At 40.1% G+C, this 19,218-nt stretch overlaps 1 protein-coding gene across 1 annotated transcript; it reads right to left on the bottom strand.

The window, feature by feature from the left end:
• Nucleotides 1-3,263: 3,263 nt before the first annotated feature.
• Nucleotides 3,264-18,668, bottom strand: LOC137272811 (uncharacterized). The gene is made up of 6 exons (XM_067805217.1): nucleotides 18,608-18,668; nucleotides 13,598-13,882; nucleotides 11,803-12,105; nucleotides 9,249-9,551; nucleotides 5,603-5,653; nucleotides 3,264-3,580 (listed from the first exon to the last, which is right to left on the bottom strand). The coding sequence occupies exons 1-6, from the start codon at nucleotides 18,666-18,668 to the stop codon at nucleotides 3,264-3,266; spliced, it is 1,320 nt and encodes a 439-aa protein (XP_067661318.1).
• Between the last annotated feature and the right edge of the window lie 550 nt (nucleotides 18,669-19,218).

Raw genomic sequence — 19,218 nt, 5'->3', positions numbered from 1 at the left:
ATCAGGCAAATCCTTAGAGGGTACGTAAGTCCGAAAACATTTCACGTTACGTACGTTTAGACTTCCACTGTTTTAATCGTAGTATATGTGTATTTTTAATTTTTGGCTAGATGTGACTAAATTGCTAACAGCTGTGGGGATGATGTAAATCCAACTAGCGTCCATGCAGGTAGCAAAGGTGCTGTAAGTCCCCATGGCCCCTAGTATGGTGATCTTCAGTTGTTGGCAATCTATAGCCTGGTTTTATGTTGTGTTGTCCGAAAAGTGATATTAGTTTTAACTTTCCACACCAGTTTTAATCACATTTGTGATATTCTAGTTGTTTTACTGTCCCTTGTTGACAGATTTTTATGGTATCCATATATTTCATTTCAGTATTAAATGTTCTCGTCACGATATGGCTGAGATACTGCTGATGTGACGTTAAATATTAACTCACTCACTCACTCACTCACTTTATATCAGGCAAAACACTCATTTGTATATTTTCCGACAGTGAGAAATATTGCCAACGGTCTTGAGTATCCGACAAAACAGATTCTGTGCAGCTTAAAAGGAAAAACAGCTCTGAACACTACGGTTAACATATGCAGTTGGTCAGGCCTCTTTCCAGTGTTCTGTGACCTCATTTAAACACTCAGTGGTGCACAATATGGCGATACGCACCACTGAAAGTGTGTCATCATGACTATGAACCCATTCCTGTAACATGACGCGTTCGTTTATGGAAGCATTGTGGACCGTTGACCGAATCCCAAACACAGGCACGTTACTCCGTTTGGCGTGTTGGTAATAAAAGGTGAAGTTGAGGAGAACACTCTTCGCAAATTGTCATCATTGGGTAGAAAAGTAACATCCCACATCCCATACAGTCCTGGTGGATTTCGGGAGACTGTATGGGATGTGGGATGTTACTTCGCAAATTGCCGTAACTTGGTAGAAAAGTAACATCCCGTACGCGTTTTCCCTTTGGAAACAGAATCCATTCGACTTGTTATATATGAAAGTGTATTTGTAGCAAGGTATGATCGATGTACATGATGAAACATTTATGTATACTGCTAAAATGATGATACCCTTCACGTAGTCTTAAAGTGTCTTCTACGTACTACGCTAGCCTAATACGGCTCTACACAAAACTGAGTGGTATAACGGTAAATTTAGAAGTAAAAAAGGCCTCCGGCCTATATTACAAGTCATACAATTATAATATCTTGAGCACCAGTAATAATGATGTACAAAGATTTCACAATAGTGTCTCTATGTTATATTAAGAAAAGTTTTGTAAGTCCCGAGACGACAATATACCATGTTCTTGTACAGGTACTAAGAATAGACATAATCTTCTTCTGGTGCATATTTTCCGCAAACGACAATCCTTAGGTTATGATTTGAACAACAGAATTTACAAACAACGATCCGAGAAGCATAAAATTTACCGATGGTAAGTAGTTTTCATTCATGGGAAATTCTCTCATCTACGCTGTGATAAGCTAGGATAATCACACAGTTTTGGATTAGGTAGTTTCTTACCGTTTCTTTACAGACTTTAAATATTTCACATGACTCGTTACCGTACGTTGAAGAGAACATCACGTGACCAACATGTATTCTTCAATTGTTTCTGTAGGTATCAAAAGTAGTTTTATCATGTCTAGGCACAAGAAAACGAGTGTCAGTCTACCTTTGTTTATTTTCTTATTTTAGTTTTTTAACTTTTTTTTAAAAAAAAATATCGAAAACACACAACAACGATTTAAATGATATGGAGTATGTCCGTTTCAACGTTTTACAGTTGTGATTAAATAGATTGATTTGTGGATAGACAACTAAGCATTTAGTAAATAAGATATTCCATGTTCACCTAGGATTTTCTCTGTTCAGGATTAAGCAATGCTGTTGATACGTCGGAAGACTAAACTGTATTAGAAACAGTGGCCGAAACTGTTGGTGGGGATAACAGTCCTGTTGGTGAAAGTGGTGCTGACTGCAGAGGTAACTGAGTTGCTTGGTAGAATGTATGGTATAAGCAAAAACTAACAGAACCATGTTTTATGGATATTTTAATCACAAACGGTTGGAATAATATCTTAGAAACGATAATACACTTACTAAAAAAACGTAATATGATAACAATAGATATATGCATAAATTTTAGCATCAGTTGTCGTACAAGATGTAATTATCATATAACCACAAATCTGATTTGAATGAGAACACAAATGATGAAGGGCTTATCACGAAAACAAATGTCCATGAATTGATGCAGTGTAAGGAGTGGGATGTCACGTCGATGTGATGAATGAAATAGAATCACGTTGACATGATGAAGGGCAATGGGATGTAACGTCTATGTGATGAAGGGAAATAGGACCTCACATCGGTGTGATGAAGGGAATTTGGATTTCTCTTCAATGTGATATACAAACACTAACACAACATACACCTGCGATGTGTCAAATATGATTGAATTATCTTACTGGTAGTTGAATCTCGTATACAAAATACGTACCAGGGTACCAAAAGCTTGTTTGTTTTATGCTTTGAGCATCTGGAATAAACCTTTGGGTGAGACTTTCTCCTCCGTCTCTCGACCTACCCATGAAGATGCGGGTTAGAATTGATCTTCAGTAACTCAGGCTTGCCGTAAGAGGCGGCTAACAGGATCGATTGGTCAGGGTCATTGACACATGTCATCAGTTCACAGAACTTTGCGTAGATCGATGCCGATTACAGGATTAACTGGTCCAGACTCGATTATTACAGACCGCCGCCATATAATTGGCATATTGTTGGGTGTGGTGTAAAACTACACACACACATACACACATACACACGGACACACAGACACACGCACTCACACACACGGAGACACACACACTCACACAGACATACATACGTACCTACCTACCTACCTACCTGCCTGCCTACCTACCTACTTACCTACCTACCTACCTACCTACCTACCTACCTACCTACATACCTACCTACCTACCTACATACATACATACATACATACATACATACATACATACATACATACACACACACACAGACACACACACACACACACACATACACACATACATACATACATGCATGCATACATACATACTTCTATATATCAACACCCTCCCTCACTTTCCACTGGGTACAATGTGTGAAGTCCATTTCTGGCGTTCCCGCCGTGATATCGCTGGAATACTGCAAAAGACGACGTAAGATTCAAACCCACTCTCCTTTACGAAAACCATCATGTGTTGTCACTCATCTTTACTGTCATCAATCTTTTCAACATTGTCCAGCTTGATGTCATCGCAAGCCACATTGTCCGTCATGTCCAGGGTTGGATCAGTGGTAGAGTTATCCAGTCCCTGCTCGTACGGTCTAGCGTGCGCGTTGCGGTTGACAATGTATTGTCTTGCAACAGCTGTGATCTTCTTGCGGTTGAGTACAACGATGACGATGATGACAAACGCAAGCACGCCAGCAAAGACACCAGCTATGAGGGACAGATGAGTACCAGGGCCTTCAGGAGAGAGACCAGGTGTTGTTTGTTTGCCGGCTTGACTGGGTGTATCTGGCGACAAAAACCACGAGGAACACACACATATTACTTCATCACAGCATGCTTGCTGATAATAGATATAAACTTTGGTAATTTTTAGATTATACAGTTTGTTGGATGCGAACAATGATTTCACCTCATACAATTATCATCAGGCTCAGGGAACATCAGCAAACATCGAGGGTACATCAACCCGTGTCCCCTCAACTACTGAGCATCTTAACATGTTCTATATAACAGTAAGACATGATTTTTTTGGTAATGAGAGGTATATTTTCAAATGATGAGGAATCTTTCAGGACGCGACAATAATAAATCCTTTGGACCTGCTTCTGAGGTTACTTTAGGAGCTTTTTTCAACAGAAGGAAAGATGTATCCACACTATATCCAACCTGTTTAGCTCATTGCCTTGTTGTATCAAGTAATAGATAAACAACATCGACAAAAATGGTAACATCCACAATGGTCTATAAATACTGAAGTGTCATAAAAGTGTATCTTATCAATAAAATATCTAGAGCCGTTACTTTGAAAATGTCTACGTGATCAGCCAAGACAGTGTGCGTGATCAACCGATCGAAATAATCGCCACTTAATACAAATGCGGACACATTCATCGCTAGATCTTCAAAGGTTGTACACCATCCTATACAACCTATAACAAATGCAACACTTATGATTCACAATTCTACCCTCAGTTTCAGACATGCCATTGATCCGTTGACACATTCGTAACGACGAATCGATCGCCATCATGTCCTATCAAACTTTTGGGAATTTTATGAAGAACAATGTTCCAGCTCTTACTCTCCCTTGTCAAACACCATGACCACCACGTGGGTTGTAAGAAATATGCGAGGTCGTTACGGTTTGTATCTAGCCAGTCGGTCTAGGTATGCCTTAAAATAATTCACTAGCCCGATATTGAAATATAGGCACAGGTTTCATCGTTAAGTTGCTGATACATGTAAGGTGAACATTGACATAAAGTGTATTTACTTAACAAATCTGAAAAAGTTATTTCCAAAATGACCTAATGTCGGTCGGGTCAGCGACTGGAGATTTGCTGGTCCGACTGGTCAGTGTCTATTCCGAGCACTGGCTGTAAGTATAAATCGCCTACTACGAAATAACATCCAGTTTCAACTATCCCGATAAACAGAATCCATTTGGTGTAAAGGGTAAAACAGCTGCTATGTAAATTATATGAATTAACACAGAAACTCAATGAAACAAGGTGTTCAAGAGAAGGGAAGTCTGTCTGCCTTACTGGATACCCCATGCCACAAATTGTCATGACAGAATACCCCGTCTTAACTATACAAAAACGGATTACATTTGTAGTTAAGAGCAGAATTGTTGTGTAAATGCTATGAATGAACATATTGGCATTTTAATCATATGAATTAACACAGGAAATAAATGACACCAGGTGTTCACGAACAAGGGAAGTTGTCCCACCTTGCCTGTGTTCCCCCGCCACTCCCACACATTGCCTTAAAGGTATGTATCTACAGCACGATGTCTGACATCAGGACTCCTATCATGCGACGACAGGTTATGGGTGAGTGAGTATAGTATTACGCCGCACTCAGCAATATCTAAGCTATATGACGGCGGTCTGTAAATAATCGAACCTACCCCTGACAAACTAGTCATCAGCGGCACGATCATCTATTGGGATACGATGACATGTGTCAACCAAGTCAACCAGCATGACCACCCGATCCCATCGTTTCTTAAGACAAGCATGGGTTACTGACGATCACTGCTAATCCGGATCTTCAAGGGTTGACGGGGTACAAGAAAAACATGGAAGTGATCGATGGGACATAAAATACGGTTTTATAAGCTTGAATTACGACTAATGCGTTGATCAGGTGCAACTCGGTTGACAAGTAAAAGCGTTTTGGAAATATGTTGGGGTCTGTACGTGCAACTGCATTTGGTCTATCAATATTTTTTACACTTATATGTGGGAAACCACTTTCATCCTTCCCAAAGCACAACAATTTTTACTGAGGATGTCTTACTTGAAGGCTTACTTGATGGAGGTGTCGTCGCCAAGGTTGTCGTAGGGAGCTCTGTGCAATCAAATGTCAAATTATGAACAGATTAAAACCGTTTGATCAATGCTTCGGCATAATACATTCCACGAATGCTAATTTGCCGACATTATCAGCTCAGTGCAAAGCTTCTCTGGCATTTCATTTGGGGGTGATCGTATGTGGTTTCCGATCGCCTAAAAAGTGATTTAACGTTATGCCGGATTAATGAGTGGATTTGAATACATTGTTCACTAATTTGATTTTCGATATAATGCACAAATTAAAAAATGAAGCACAATGGACACAATGTTAACTAAACATTAATTTGCATCATTACCAGTCAGACAAACTGCAAAACATGAATTTAATTTGCAATTCCGAATATTTGCCTTGCTTATCTCCTACATATATAAAGAGGCTAAAGACTTGCGAGGATTGCACCGCTTGCAAAAAAAATTCTGAGAAAGGTATTTTGAATGCTGCCGTGAAATGATCAGTTATTAGTTACTGACTTACTTGAAATAACAAGGGAATATTATATTATAACAAAGATTATACACATATAAATACAAGGCACATAAAGAAACTGTGCACACAAAAATTTTAAATCTAAATTTATCCAACCTGTGTAGTCACATGACGATATAACCTAAGAGATTAGTGACATGTATCCGACATGCATGCACATGCCGCGTTCCATGACGTCAGTGGTTTCGTCAGTGCTTTCGTCCTTGAGACGAGCATTCCGGGAAAGAGACACAGAGCAAATAAATACCACATAACTGTCACTTTGGAAAGCGTGCGATCGTTCAAAAACTTAAACGACTATTGAAACGCATAGCATGCCAAGGCTAACTTGAGGAGGCCATTGGGATGGTCCGTGGGGGGAATGTCTTAACGACAAGTGGCTGCACGTTCCCACTGCCACCGGAACACATTTCTGCTACCGGAAAATAAATGACGTCATCGATCTGCCACGTTTTTGACGTCCACGTGTAACAACGCCAAGACAGGACAGATGGATAAGGATGAACCATCTTCGCCACAGGTTTCACACTGTAGTGATGACTCCTCGGACCATTCCAAGACTTCGCCGTATTCACCCCAACACAGTTCGACAACGTTTACGTCACGACGGTATCAGACCACGACGTCCAGCTCGCCGAATGAGGTGCCGAAATCATGTGCACAGACCCTTGTTTTGGTGGAGAAATGTTGTTTTTACAGATGAGTCCAGGTTTAACATTTCCCATAGTGATGGACGTCAGCGTACCTATAGTCGTGTGGGAGAACTTTAAACACGAACCTGTGTCTTGGAGAGGAATTGTTTTGGTGGTGGTTCCGTGATGATTTGTGGGGGGAATACGCCCAGGAACTTCTTTGATGATTGTTCAGGGCAACGTAACTGGTGTGGGCTACAAGGATCAGATTCTTCGACCAATGGCAATTCCTTTTCTGCAACGTCATAGTCCTGGGTTAACAGGACAATGCCTGCCCTCACACGGCAAGGGTTGCTATGGATTCCTTGCAACACCACAACGTTGACTTACTGCTTTGGCCTGCAAATTCACCGGATGTCTCCCCGATAGAGCATGTTTGGGATGAGATGGATAGACGTCCACACCATCTTCCTCATCCGCCAGATAACGTACTTGACAGAACGTGAATCTAGCATGACATCCCACAAACCTTCCTTGCACGCTTGATAGGCTCTATGCATCATCGATGCACTGCTGTTCTCAATGCCGATGGTGACATACCCGTTACTGAGCTTGTGACATGGCCGTATGAACCCTGTTCGGCTTGTGGACTCGTCACGTCTTTGTGACTGACTTTTCAATTGAAATTCTCGCGACTTGTTATGGTCTCATGATCATTCAATTAAAGTTTATATGTACCTTTGACATTGTTATCGTACTTATCAAGTGGGACAATATTTTGACAATGCACAGTTTCTTTATGTGGCTAGTATATTTATACACCGCCAATATCCTGCTCAGCTACACCAAGGCGTTTTGAGTTTCCCCCATCTTTGGACGTCAAACTCAGTTGGCAAATCGTATTATCAATCCCAAATCTCTGAGGAGCACACACCACTTGCAGCCTCTCGGTGCACCGAGTTCATGTGACATTCGCATCCTTACGGGGTAGCCATCCACAGCTGGGTGGACTGGGAGACATAGTTATGTCCACGTTTTACTGCTCGTTGCTGTACCCTGAACTAGTTGTAAACTTGTGGCCACGATGTGTTAGTCTAGCAATCCAGTGATCAAGGTCATGAGCATCGATCTACACTATTGCGATACGATGACATGTGTTTACAAAATACTGAAGTAGGACACTAAATGATCAAAGTTATTTACGACATGCAGGGTACATCAATAATCGTAAAATATGACAACTGGCTGTATTAAGAATATGTTGAAGTCAAACGATAAGTAGACAAATGAGCCAGTAAATAAGGACACCTTGAAACATATCATGGCAAGCCCGTGTGTAAATAGATGCCCAGAATGTCAGTCACTGAACTAAATGGACTTGGTTCGATTATTTCAAAGGATGTCATATACTGGAAATACACCAAGACGTTGAAATAAACGCACTGAGAAACTTACCTTAAGGCTGCAGAATATTTACAGTAGCTTCTCTACGATCAAGATAGGGATATTTTCTCTGACTTTATGAACATTATAAGTTGTTCACTGGTCACAAGGGGAACATGGGTATGTACCTTTGATATTTGTTTATGTTCCCTGAGCCCTAAGGGTGAGGGTAAGATGAACAAACATCAACTCTGGGACCCCGAGGGAACAGTGAACAACGCATTACCTTGCCAAACACATCAATGTTAATTTTCAACTTTGTGAAGCACGGATAAGAATTTGTTTGTAGCCGTAGCTAGATTTTGCAGACAAGAAAAACAGATTTAGAGTAACCTCCCCTCCACTGATTTGCAATTGCAAAACATCGGTAATTTCCGTTAATTATACGTGATTCTACTACCGTGAATTACTACCATGAAGTACCAGTTTGAGTTTAGCATTCCCTGCGAGGTACATAGAAAATGTTTCACGCTTGTGGGCAGGGTACATTGGCAATGACAGAAGAGTGCTCAGTCAATCAGAAAACGACATTTATGTGTGAGGCGAGGTAAGAGTTTTGACATACTGCCCATTTACAAGCATGAATAATAATGCTTGCAATGAGGTGACATGAGATAAAAAAAACATGTAATGGACACACTGAACCACATCATGGAGTAGAGCGGTACCCATGAAGCCAGACAATAAGTTAGGGTGTAATTAATTTTCAAAGTTTCTTCAAATACGCTGCCGCAGTGAAAAACAAATACACTAATAAACAATTAAGCAATACTTGCTGTAACGTTCAGTATAGTTTAAGTCAAATACTCAAAGAAAAGTTTAGAGGTTGCGGAATATCTACAGTAGGTTCGTTACGATTAAGATATGGGTAATTTCTATGCCTTTATGAACACTATAAGTTCACTGATCACAAGGGGAACATGGCTGGATGTACCCTTGATATTTGTTAATGTTCCCATCAACTCCTGGGTCCCGGGAGACCAGTGTACAATTTATTTATCCCACCAAACAAACTTTTATATACTGACCTTTAACAAGCTCCTGAATGCCACCGCAGACCAGATCCTGGTCGTAGTTATCACAGAAAAACTTTACAAAAACTTTTCCGAATGTATCCTTTGTAGTAATGAAGGTCTTGTTTAAGATGACGCTGGCAACGTTGTCTACTTCATGCCCACCGAGAAGGACTTCCTCGACACGACCGGTGGTTAGGTTGAACCCGGCATTTTCAATACAGTAGTAGTTCTTGATGTCAACTGAGAGCGTGACTTCTTCACCAAGTTCAAGTTCGTCCGTTTCAAGATCACTGGTGATGTTACAAGTAGGCGGACCTGTTGAGAGATTAAAATACGGAAGATGTTCAGGTGCAACACTTACAGTGAGTGAGTGAGTTTAGTTTTAGGCCACACTCAGCATTATTATAGCTATATGGCGTTGGCCTGCAAATAATCGAATCTGGACCAGGCAATCCAGTGATCAATAACATGAGCATCGATCCGGGAATTCACGGATTAGGAACCGATGACATGCGTCAACCAAGACAGCGAGCCTGATCACCCGATCCCATTATTCGCCTCTTACGACAAGCACAGTCGCCTTTTATGGCAAGCATGGGTTGCTGAAGGTCTATTCTACCCCGGGACCTTCACGGGTTGCAACACTTAGAACGTCATCATCAAGGTTCTCGGAATAATATACAACAAAGTATAAACATATCACGCACATACGCACACACGCACACACGCACACAAGCACACGCGCACACGCACACGAAAATAAATAAATAAATCAATACGACAATAAATCAATACAGCAATTTGAATATGAAGGTTGACTAGACCAGACTTCGCATTTATCTCAGATACCGCGTGGACAGTGGTGTTGAAATTTAAATTCCTAAGATATATTATTTGCAAAAATCTCTTTTTCTTTGTTTGTGTGTGCACTGTTTAACGCAGTGCTAAACAGTATTTTAGCAATATGACGACGGTTTGTAAATAACCGAACTGGGGACAAAGACTGATCAATATTGTGAGCATCGATTTTGAATACGATGACATGTGTTCATAAAATGCGTGAATATGACCATAACAATGTGTTCAAACAGAACGGTAAACAAATATTTCTGTTGTGAATAAGTTGAAAAAGGACGGTAAATAAATAATTCTATGTGAAAGTATGTTGAAATAGAATGGTAAATATATAATATGGCAATGTGTTGACATGAGAGAGAACATGTAATGTGGACACGTTGAAGTATAATATGGTATCCTCTTGTGTAGATAGATGCTCATGGTGTCAGAAAATTAATTCCGTGGTGTTGGCGTAATTAATAACAGAACTTCATCAAATAACGAGAATATGCTGAAGCGGTGAAAACCAAACACAACAACAAACAAGCAAGCAAAACTTACTGTACATGTAACGTTGAGTATAGTTTACGTCAGATCTTCCAAGACGGGGTTAGAAAATTTACAGTAGGCTTTCCGTGATTAAGAAAGGGATATTTCCTATGTCTTGTGGATACACGTGTTTGGGATACTGACCTTTAACAAGCTCCTGAGTGCCACCGCAGACCAGATCCTGGTCGTAGTTATCACAGAAAAACTTTAAAATCACTTTTCCGAATGTATCCTTTGTGGTAATGAAGGTCTTGTTTAAGATGACGCTGGCAACGTTGTCTACTTCATGCCCACCGAGAAGGACTTCCTCGACACGACCGGTGGTTAGGTTGAACCCGGCATTTGTAGAACAGTAGTAGTTCTTGATGTCAACTGAGAGCGTGACTTCTTCACCAAGTTCAAGTTCGTCCGTTTCAAGATCACTGGTGATGTTACAAGTAGGCGGACCTGTTCAGAGATTAAATTACGGAAGAGCTTCAGGTGCGACATACATACATACATACATACATACATACATACATACATACATACATACATACATACATACATACATACATACATACATACATACATACATACATACATACATACATACATACATACATACATACATACATACATACATACATACATACAGTTAAATAAATAAATAAATAAATAAATATTTCTACAAATACACACATACGGGAATCTGATTTATCAAATGACTATGCTAGAGTTCACATTATCATATCGCAATAATCCACTGAGAATCCGGCTAGGAATTCTCTTCACCAACCCATGTCTGTTGAGAACAGAAACGGTTCAGGGCATCAAGCTAGCTTTCTTCGATCCAAATGCTGAGGATCATATCAGTCACTGGATTATCTGGTTCATACTTGATCATTAGCAACGGACAGTCGTAAGTCCCTCATTAGCAATGGACAGTCATGAGCTGGACAGTTGCCGAGTGTGGCGTTAATCAATCAGCATAGCAACGCTCTTCGTTACACACTATGTAACCACTTCACCCATGAAGACAATTCCACTAGGGAGTGTCAGTGTTGTGTCAATATTGCGGGAAGTGTCACATGATCTCTGACACGAGAGGCCAGTTATGACCACGAGGTCGGAGGGGAATTGCTTAATATTGGTGTGTACAAGTTTTTGACGTCTCACTAAATGTGTTAGAACTACTCACTCTTTAGCAACTGGTTTACACCAGTACAAGGAAGATCCCAGGTGGTACTGTGGCAGGAAAAGCTGAGCAGGACGTCCCCGAGACGTTGCAAAGTAACGTTCAGGATGCTGTTTAGTGTGACATTGGCGTAGTTGGTAACGGTTTCATTCTGCAGCAACGTGTCGGTGACGTTACCAGCGGTAAGTTTAAAGCCTGCGCCGAGGGAACAGAAGTAGTTCCTGACGTCCACTGTGAGTGAAAGGGTTGTTCCTAGTTCCAAGGAATGTTGATCCAGGTCACTGCTTATGTTGCACATTGGAAGATCTGGAATGTGAACCACTGACTACAGAAACGCGTTTACGCTCCTGCAAAACAAATTCGTGACGTTGAAATGTCATTGTCATAGATTTAATAAGTGAAAAACTCGGAGGAAATTGGGGAATTCTTAAAGCTTCACGCTAAAACACAGCTGTTCACACACACACACACACACACACACACACACACACACACACACACACACACACACACACACACACACACACATATATATATATATATATATATATATATATATATATATATATATATATATATATATATATATATTGCCACATGAACTACTTATATATATGCATACATCATGTATACATGTACGCACACACACACACATATATATACTCCTCACAAACAGTTAAGTAACACAAATGTTTAGTCTCGTTTCATTTTCATGTTTTGACACTACAAATCGTGGAATGATGCGAAAGAGAGGTGATACATATGCAGACGCTATTAACAAAATGAAATGAAATGTTATTGAGCAATAATAGACTTAGTGTTACAAATCACCACATGCATGTGCTCGCGATATAGTCGTTCAAAATGTGCTGCGTTGATGGAGCAAAATGGTAACATTAACGTTAAGTCACTTTTGGACAGTGAAGCAGTGTGCAGTAAAGCAAGCTTCTACGCAGCTTTGCATTTACCAAATGGGCCTTTAAAGTTATTGTTGTGGAATGTTCAGGAAATCTCTCGGTAACGCTTGCTTAAGGTCATCCAGAGTTTGGGGGCGAACATGGTGACAGTGAACACGACTCCCAATGTCCCAAGCATGTTCAAGGGGATGAAGTTTAAGTGACTATGCAGGACAGTCAATGTGTGTGATGTTGATGATTTTAACAGCATCGTTATTCCTTCTCAGACATAACCTTCCACAAAAACGAAACTAGGAGCATAGGATTGATTACAGGTCTGTTTACACCTGACAGGCTGCATGTATAAAGAGTGGAGCACATTCATGCCACCCATTGGGCATGTTGTCTCTGAGGATGGTTGTGTTCTGGTGATGTTGTCAATGTTATCAAATAAATAAATTTGACAAACACTGAAAGTTATGCATTATTCTTTTTTCGGCATTATTGTAGATAAAATATTTATAAAACTATTAAACAGCAAGTACATGACATCCTACCAGTGAAACTGAACGATAAACAATATCATCGATGTTGTGCTGGACACATATACAGCTGTAAATGGGATGTACGTAAATTGTGAATAAAGCAGCATGAAGGGATTTTGCAGGTAGGATATAAGTAATGCTGCTAAAAGGCAAATACATGGAATAAAAGTAATGACAAAGTTAATAAACCCACAGTCTTTCATAGTAAGGGGATTGTACTGTCTGAAACCATTATGATTGTGCATAAACGGATCGACGGACATCCATCACTTAAATACCATAGAAGGGGTTGTTCATGCCAAAGCGTTACAGCATAACCTACACCATAAATGATAAACGTCATAACTTCACACTCACTTGCCGTCGTTAGATTACATACTAGTGTAAAAGTGCCAGTATCGTCATTTGCATCCTTCAATTTCCAGAATCCGGAGTCAATGAGTGAGATACGGTTTATATGCAGGGTGGTATATGTGGTATTGTAAGTGGCACTGTAAGGCGATGTTCCACTGCAGCTGGGGTTGCAGGTAACGACGTATTGGCCGCCGTAGGGACGTGCCCAGACAATTCCAGAAATGTTCTGTTGGGTCCCTGTTATTTCATAGACTGACCCCAACAAAGCTACTCCGGGACATGGATTTGCTGAAAATGTTAAAAGATCATCATCATCATCATCATCGTTTTATTAACGCATCCACCAACTTATTCAAATCACCATCTTCATCCTACAGGTACACTTATATCACAGTACCATATCATATCATATCATATCATATCATATCATATCATATCATATCATATCATATCATATATCATATCATATCATATCATATCATATCATATCATGAAATTTCACCTTATTTAGACTGACTAATTATCAATTTCAATTACAGATTGTTTACAATACCGAACGGTTTCATCATTACCACTGATGACCGTTGAAATATGACCAGCTATTGCGTGAGTCAGTGAAGAGGATACATGTTTCTTCACATCAGCAACAGGTCAAACATATCTTAACGAGATATACATTATACATTAATAACAAACACAATGAGACCGTAAAGATGAGGTTATCACATGAAACCGGTTTGGGGGACGTACAATTCAATGAACATTGCGATACACAAAGGGTCAAGAGACAGCCAGCAAGGTCATGTCACCGCACTGGGCACCTTGGGTACTGACCTGTTGGAATTCTTGTGAAGGGACGATGAAATAGACAAGTGGTTGAAGCATTCTCCCATAAGAATCGGGTTCGATTCACTAAATACATCCTATGGGTTAGGCCCATTTCTGGTAACCACCGCCCTGATATTCTTAAAATTGGCAACTCAACCCAACGCACTTACTTTAAGGATTGATCTGTCGACAGCGTACCTTGAACACACTTGGTTACATACGAAAGGCTGTTTTGGGATGTTTTCAGTCCGATGAGCGTGACTGACCAGACAATCTTCCAGGTAGAAGACAGAATTCGGTAAAGTGGTGATTTGTTTAAATCTATTTCATATGTGGGGTTGTGCGATTGAATTCATCTTCCAAAAGGGGGAATCACGCTTCGAAAATTTCGAAACAGGTTCTCCTCAAGTGAGTAGAAAAATCGTACACACATGGTTTGATTACTATGAACGCAGTGTAGTGGTGTATTGCATGAAGAGTTTAATGTGACGATGTTCGGTTGAAGGTTCGCCGTATAGAGGTAATGGTATCTTTACTGATTCGACCTTTACTGCTCAGCAATGACTTTCATTATCTTTTCAAAGACATTGTCTTGTCTTCAGACACTTCAGGGTGTCTCCTTGAGTCCGTCAATACTCCTTCACATTTCAGTTCAGAGTGCGACATCATCGACCAGGCATACTTAGACTGTTAGCCTAGACATGATGAGATCATGTTCGTGCATCATAGTTTTTTTTCCCTTCTAAATGGATTCTTAGGGCTACGAACGAATAAGGGTTCAGGTGGTGTGTCACCTCGAGGATGCATTGTGCATAGGGCAATGCGCATGATAAACGGACTATAGTTATTATTGACCGTTCTCTCCATGGCCTTACAAAAATACACACAGGTGGAATTTGCTTGTGATTTTAGTTTCAGGAATCAGTTATGACAATACTCTGCCCATGGAAAGATAATAGGTTGTCTAGATAAGAAATATGTCCACATGGTGGTGGAAATAGTGGGACACTGAAGGCCGTCTGGACCAACTCGTGGAGATCATGATGAGAACTGATCTTCAACAGCCCTTAAGCTTGTTTGCCTTAGAAACGGCTGTATTGCAGTAGTCTACAGCACTAAGGATCTCATCAATGTAGCTGTGGTGTTTCTGGTAAGGAAGGACCCGTAAAGGTCTCGGGGTAGAATAGGCCTTCAGCAACCCATGCTTGCCATAAAAGGCGACTATGCTTTTCGTAAGAGGCGACTAATGGGATCGGGTGATCAGGATCGCTGAGTTGGTTGACACATGTCATCGGTTCCCAGTTGCGTAGGTCGAAGCTGATGATGTTGATCACTGAATTGTTTGGTCCAGATTCGATTATTTACCGCCTATATTAGCTGCACTGTTGCTGAATGCTGGAGTGTTCAACAACAATCCAACCATCCAGCAAAACCAACCCTTTCGACCTTGCGTCACTTCACGCCCCTTTTCGAGGAAGGTTTTCCCTGATTGACACGAATACGTTTCGACTGGCTCTCTGATCTGTTGCTTTTTACGTCATAAGTGCGTGCTTATTTTTTGGGTCAAAGGAAAGCTGGTATTGCGTATATTGCGATATGACAGACAAGACCCTGCTTAATTCACAAACCCGGACATTGCAAAGATAGTGTCAACGGCGTTGTTGAGCTGACACGGATGATTGGCCGAGTGCTTCATGAACCCACACACGTTTTGTGCGTCAAGACGTCAGTTTGACCGATTTTCCCATTGTAATCGATTCAGTTGACGGGTACAATCGCTTGTTTATTGCTTTAATTCAAATAGTATTATTTTAATCCTTAGCCTGCGGTTATATTTACATCTTGTCCCGCCTTTTGTGAGTATGACGGATGATAGGTTGTGTCGAAAGATCATTACTCAGTGCCATCGTGTCTGATGTGCTTTTTTTGTCCGGGACAGTCCCCATGTGTTGATCATTTGTTTGAAATATTAAATACAATTTGCCACTGCACTTCACACCAGCCTGGTCACATTTTAGAACACGTCTTAGAGAAACCCTTTTTGTTTTGTTTTGTTTTGTTTTTTCAATGTTCAGTTAATTTGCAGATGACATTAAATACAATATATAAGATCTCATTGGGATTTTGTATGGTTATATTAAGGGATAAGTAAAGGGATAAAGGGATGAATATATTATCATTAAAATTCCTGTAGAGGGTAAATAAGATTGAAGAAATAAGTTTAAGCACTGTGATTTTAGTGGGTGGAGACTGTAAATATCACCTGATATTCAAAGAGCGCCTCTACGCTCAGTACAAAGTACGGTGGAAAAATGTGTCCACTCCCTATACAGAGTCCCAAGTTATTGTTTTCGTCGGTGTATATTTTATAGTTGTACATATATCTTTTAGTAACTTCAGAAATCTTTCAAAAGAGAGTGCATGTTGTTTAATACTTGAAACATCTCTTGGCTAGGAGTGCAATATGATTTATAATTTTATTGTTTGCACACAATTCAGACATGATAATGTATTTTGTAAACGTGACATTACACTGAAGATGGGTATTTACTACAGTTTGCCCAAAGTTTTTAACTGAATAACAATGAAAAATACATGTGGTGTGTCTTATGGGGTATTTTTACAAAAAGTACACGTATCAGTATCAAAGGGCGGCATCCTTAAAATAATTATTTGTTTTCAAAAATTATTCCGTAAATAAATCTGTACTCAAAATCTAACAGCGTACTCATAAGTTGCACATTTCCTGTGATATCTGAATGCCTCACTACAAATTATATCATACTGAAAGAAAGTATTCCAATAGTCTAGTATCTCAGGGGTATTGTTGTTCTCCATCAATTTATCATAAAATATCCTTGAACCTTTAACATCACAACTTGGTAAACACTATTAATGCTTAATTGATTTAAGCAGAGAATACTATTTCCTAACATCTGTCCCCAGTTCACGGGGATGTTATTTAACATGTGGTGATAAACCAAGAAAGTTGCTCTTATTTTGTACCTCTGTTTTAGATCTTTTAAACTGAGAAATCCGTTTTCACTACAAATATTTCCGACATTGTGTATATCGCAATAAATCATCTCTCGACCAAGGAAACCCTACGTTTGATCCTTCTGATGCGTAAAATACGTTTGATCAAGCTTTCGCTTCTATCATACATTCGATATTTCCATTGTTTTCTATTTCTTTGACAAAATTTCTTGAATTTCGAGTAATTTCCCATACAGGCCCTGCCATTTTAAGTTCAAATGCTATATGTTTCGATATAAAACGGTGCCATGTTTCTTAGGGAATTACCATCAGCAGAGGCACATGTTCTGTTTACATTCCAGACATATGCAGACTCTTTAATTCTGCAACGAATAATGTCTTGGAAAAAACGTTACCCTGACTGTGTTATTTACTCATCATTTGATTATCGAAAAGTCAGAACATTAATGTTTCTATCTTAAAAGTATTTCTCGATGGATACTGCTCCTTCTTCGTGGCGTTCAAACCCGTGAAGGTCCCGGGATAGAATAGGTCTTCAGCAACCCATGCTTGCCATAAAAGGCGACTCAGCTTGTCGTAAGAGGCGACTAAAGGGATCGGGTGGTCAGGCTCGCTGACTTGGTTGACACATGTCATCGGTTCCCAATTGCGCAGATCGGTGCTCATGTTGTTGATCACTGGATTGTCTGGTCCAGACTCGATTATTTACAGACCGCCGCCATATAGCTGGAATATTGCTGAGTGCGGCGTAAAACTAAACTCACTCACTCACTCGTGGCGTTCAAACTTTGGTTGTTGGTGAACTGTAGCCCACGTGTTTTCGACTGACAATTTATTCGCAAAAGTTTATTCATAGTTTATTCATAGTTTATCAATGCATTACTTCTTGTCCACGTGATTGCTGAAACAATGGCGATGTAACAAATGCCATCCGTACCTAGTGTTACAACGGGAGCCGTGTCAACTCACGTGTTCAAAAAGGGTATGCAGGACACTTGACCAAGACTACCACTTGTCGAAGGTCCATTTATGCCGAAATCTCTGGATCTAACTCTCTGAGAGTATGGATTCGAATCTGGTACGCACTGATCTATAAGAAGTATTACAGTGTATATTTCAAATTAAATTTGCAGCTTTATATTAAGGATGTGCATGTTTTGCCGATGTGAGGTTATATAACTAACTCACCTGTTATCATCGGAACTGAACAGAGGGCAGTGAACCATAGCAGGAGGTCAAAGGTTACCATGTTTCTGTAGCACAGCAGCTGGAAGAAAACAAAATCGATATTTCACTTATTCGCTTATTAAGCAAGAACAGTTACGACTCATATTAAGTGTCTCGTCGCGATCGTTCCTTGTGTGTCTGGCGATGGGCAAATCCTTCTATGTGGTGTAATATCACCATCATCAGTACCCAAGAGTTTTGGTGCTGGTCTGTATTAATGAGTCTGGAGAAGGCGCTGCAGTGAATGGCTTGAGCATTGCTCGTTTGGATAAAATAATGCGCATCAAGCAAGTCAGTATCAGACTCACTTGTTAGTTCGGTGTGGCTGTATTTCTAACTACAACACTACATGTAATAACAATATTGCGAGCCACTGTGCTACAGCGACATTACTGTGTACAATAATATTACTGTGTACAATAACATTACGGTGTAAAGTAACACTGCTGTGTACAATAACATTGCTGTGCAATAACATTATTGGGTATGGTAATCATGAATCTATTTTGAATATCTCATGACTTACTTACCCTCTCAGGACGACAACTTTACAACACTCTAACCTCATGAAC

Source organism: Haliotis asinina, chromosome 1, assembly GCF_037392515.1.
Source record: "Haliotis asinina isolate JCU_RB_2024 chromosome 1, JCU_Hal_asi_v2, whole genome shotgun sequence".
Lineage (NCBI taxonomy): Eukaryota > Metazoa > Mollusca > Gastropoda > Lepetellida > Haliotidae > Haliotis > Haliotis asinina.
This window is presented reverse-complemented; position numbering and strand designations above follow the sequence as displayed.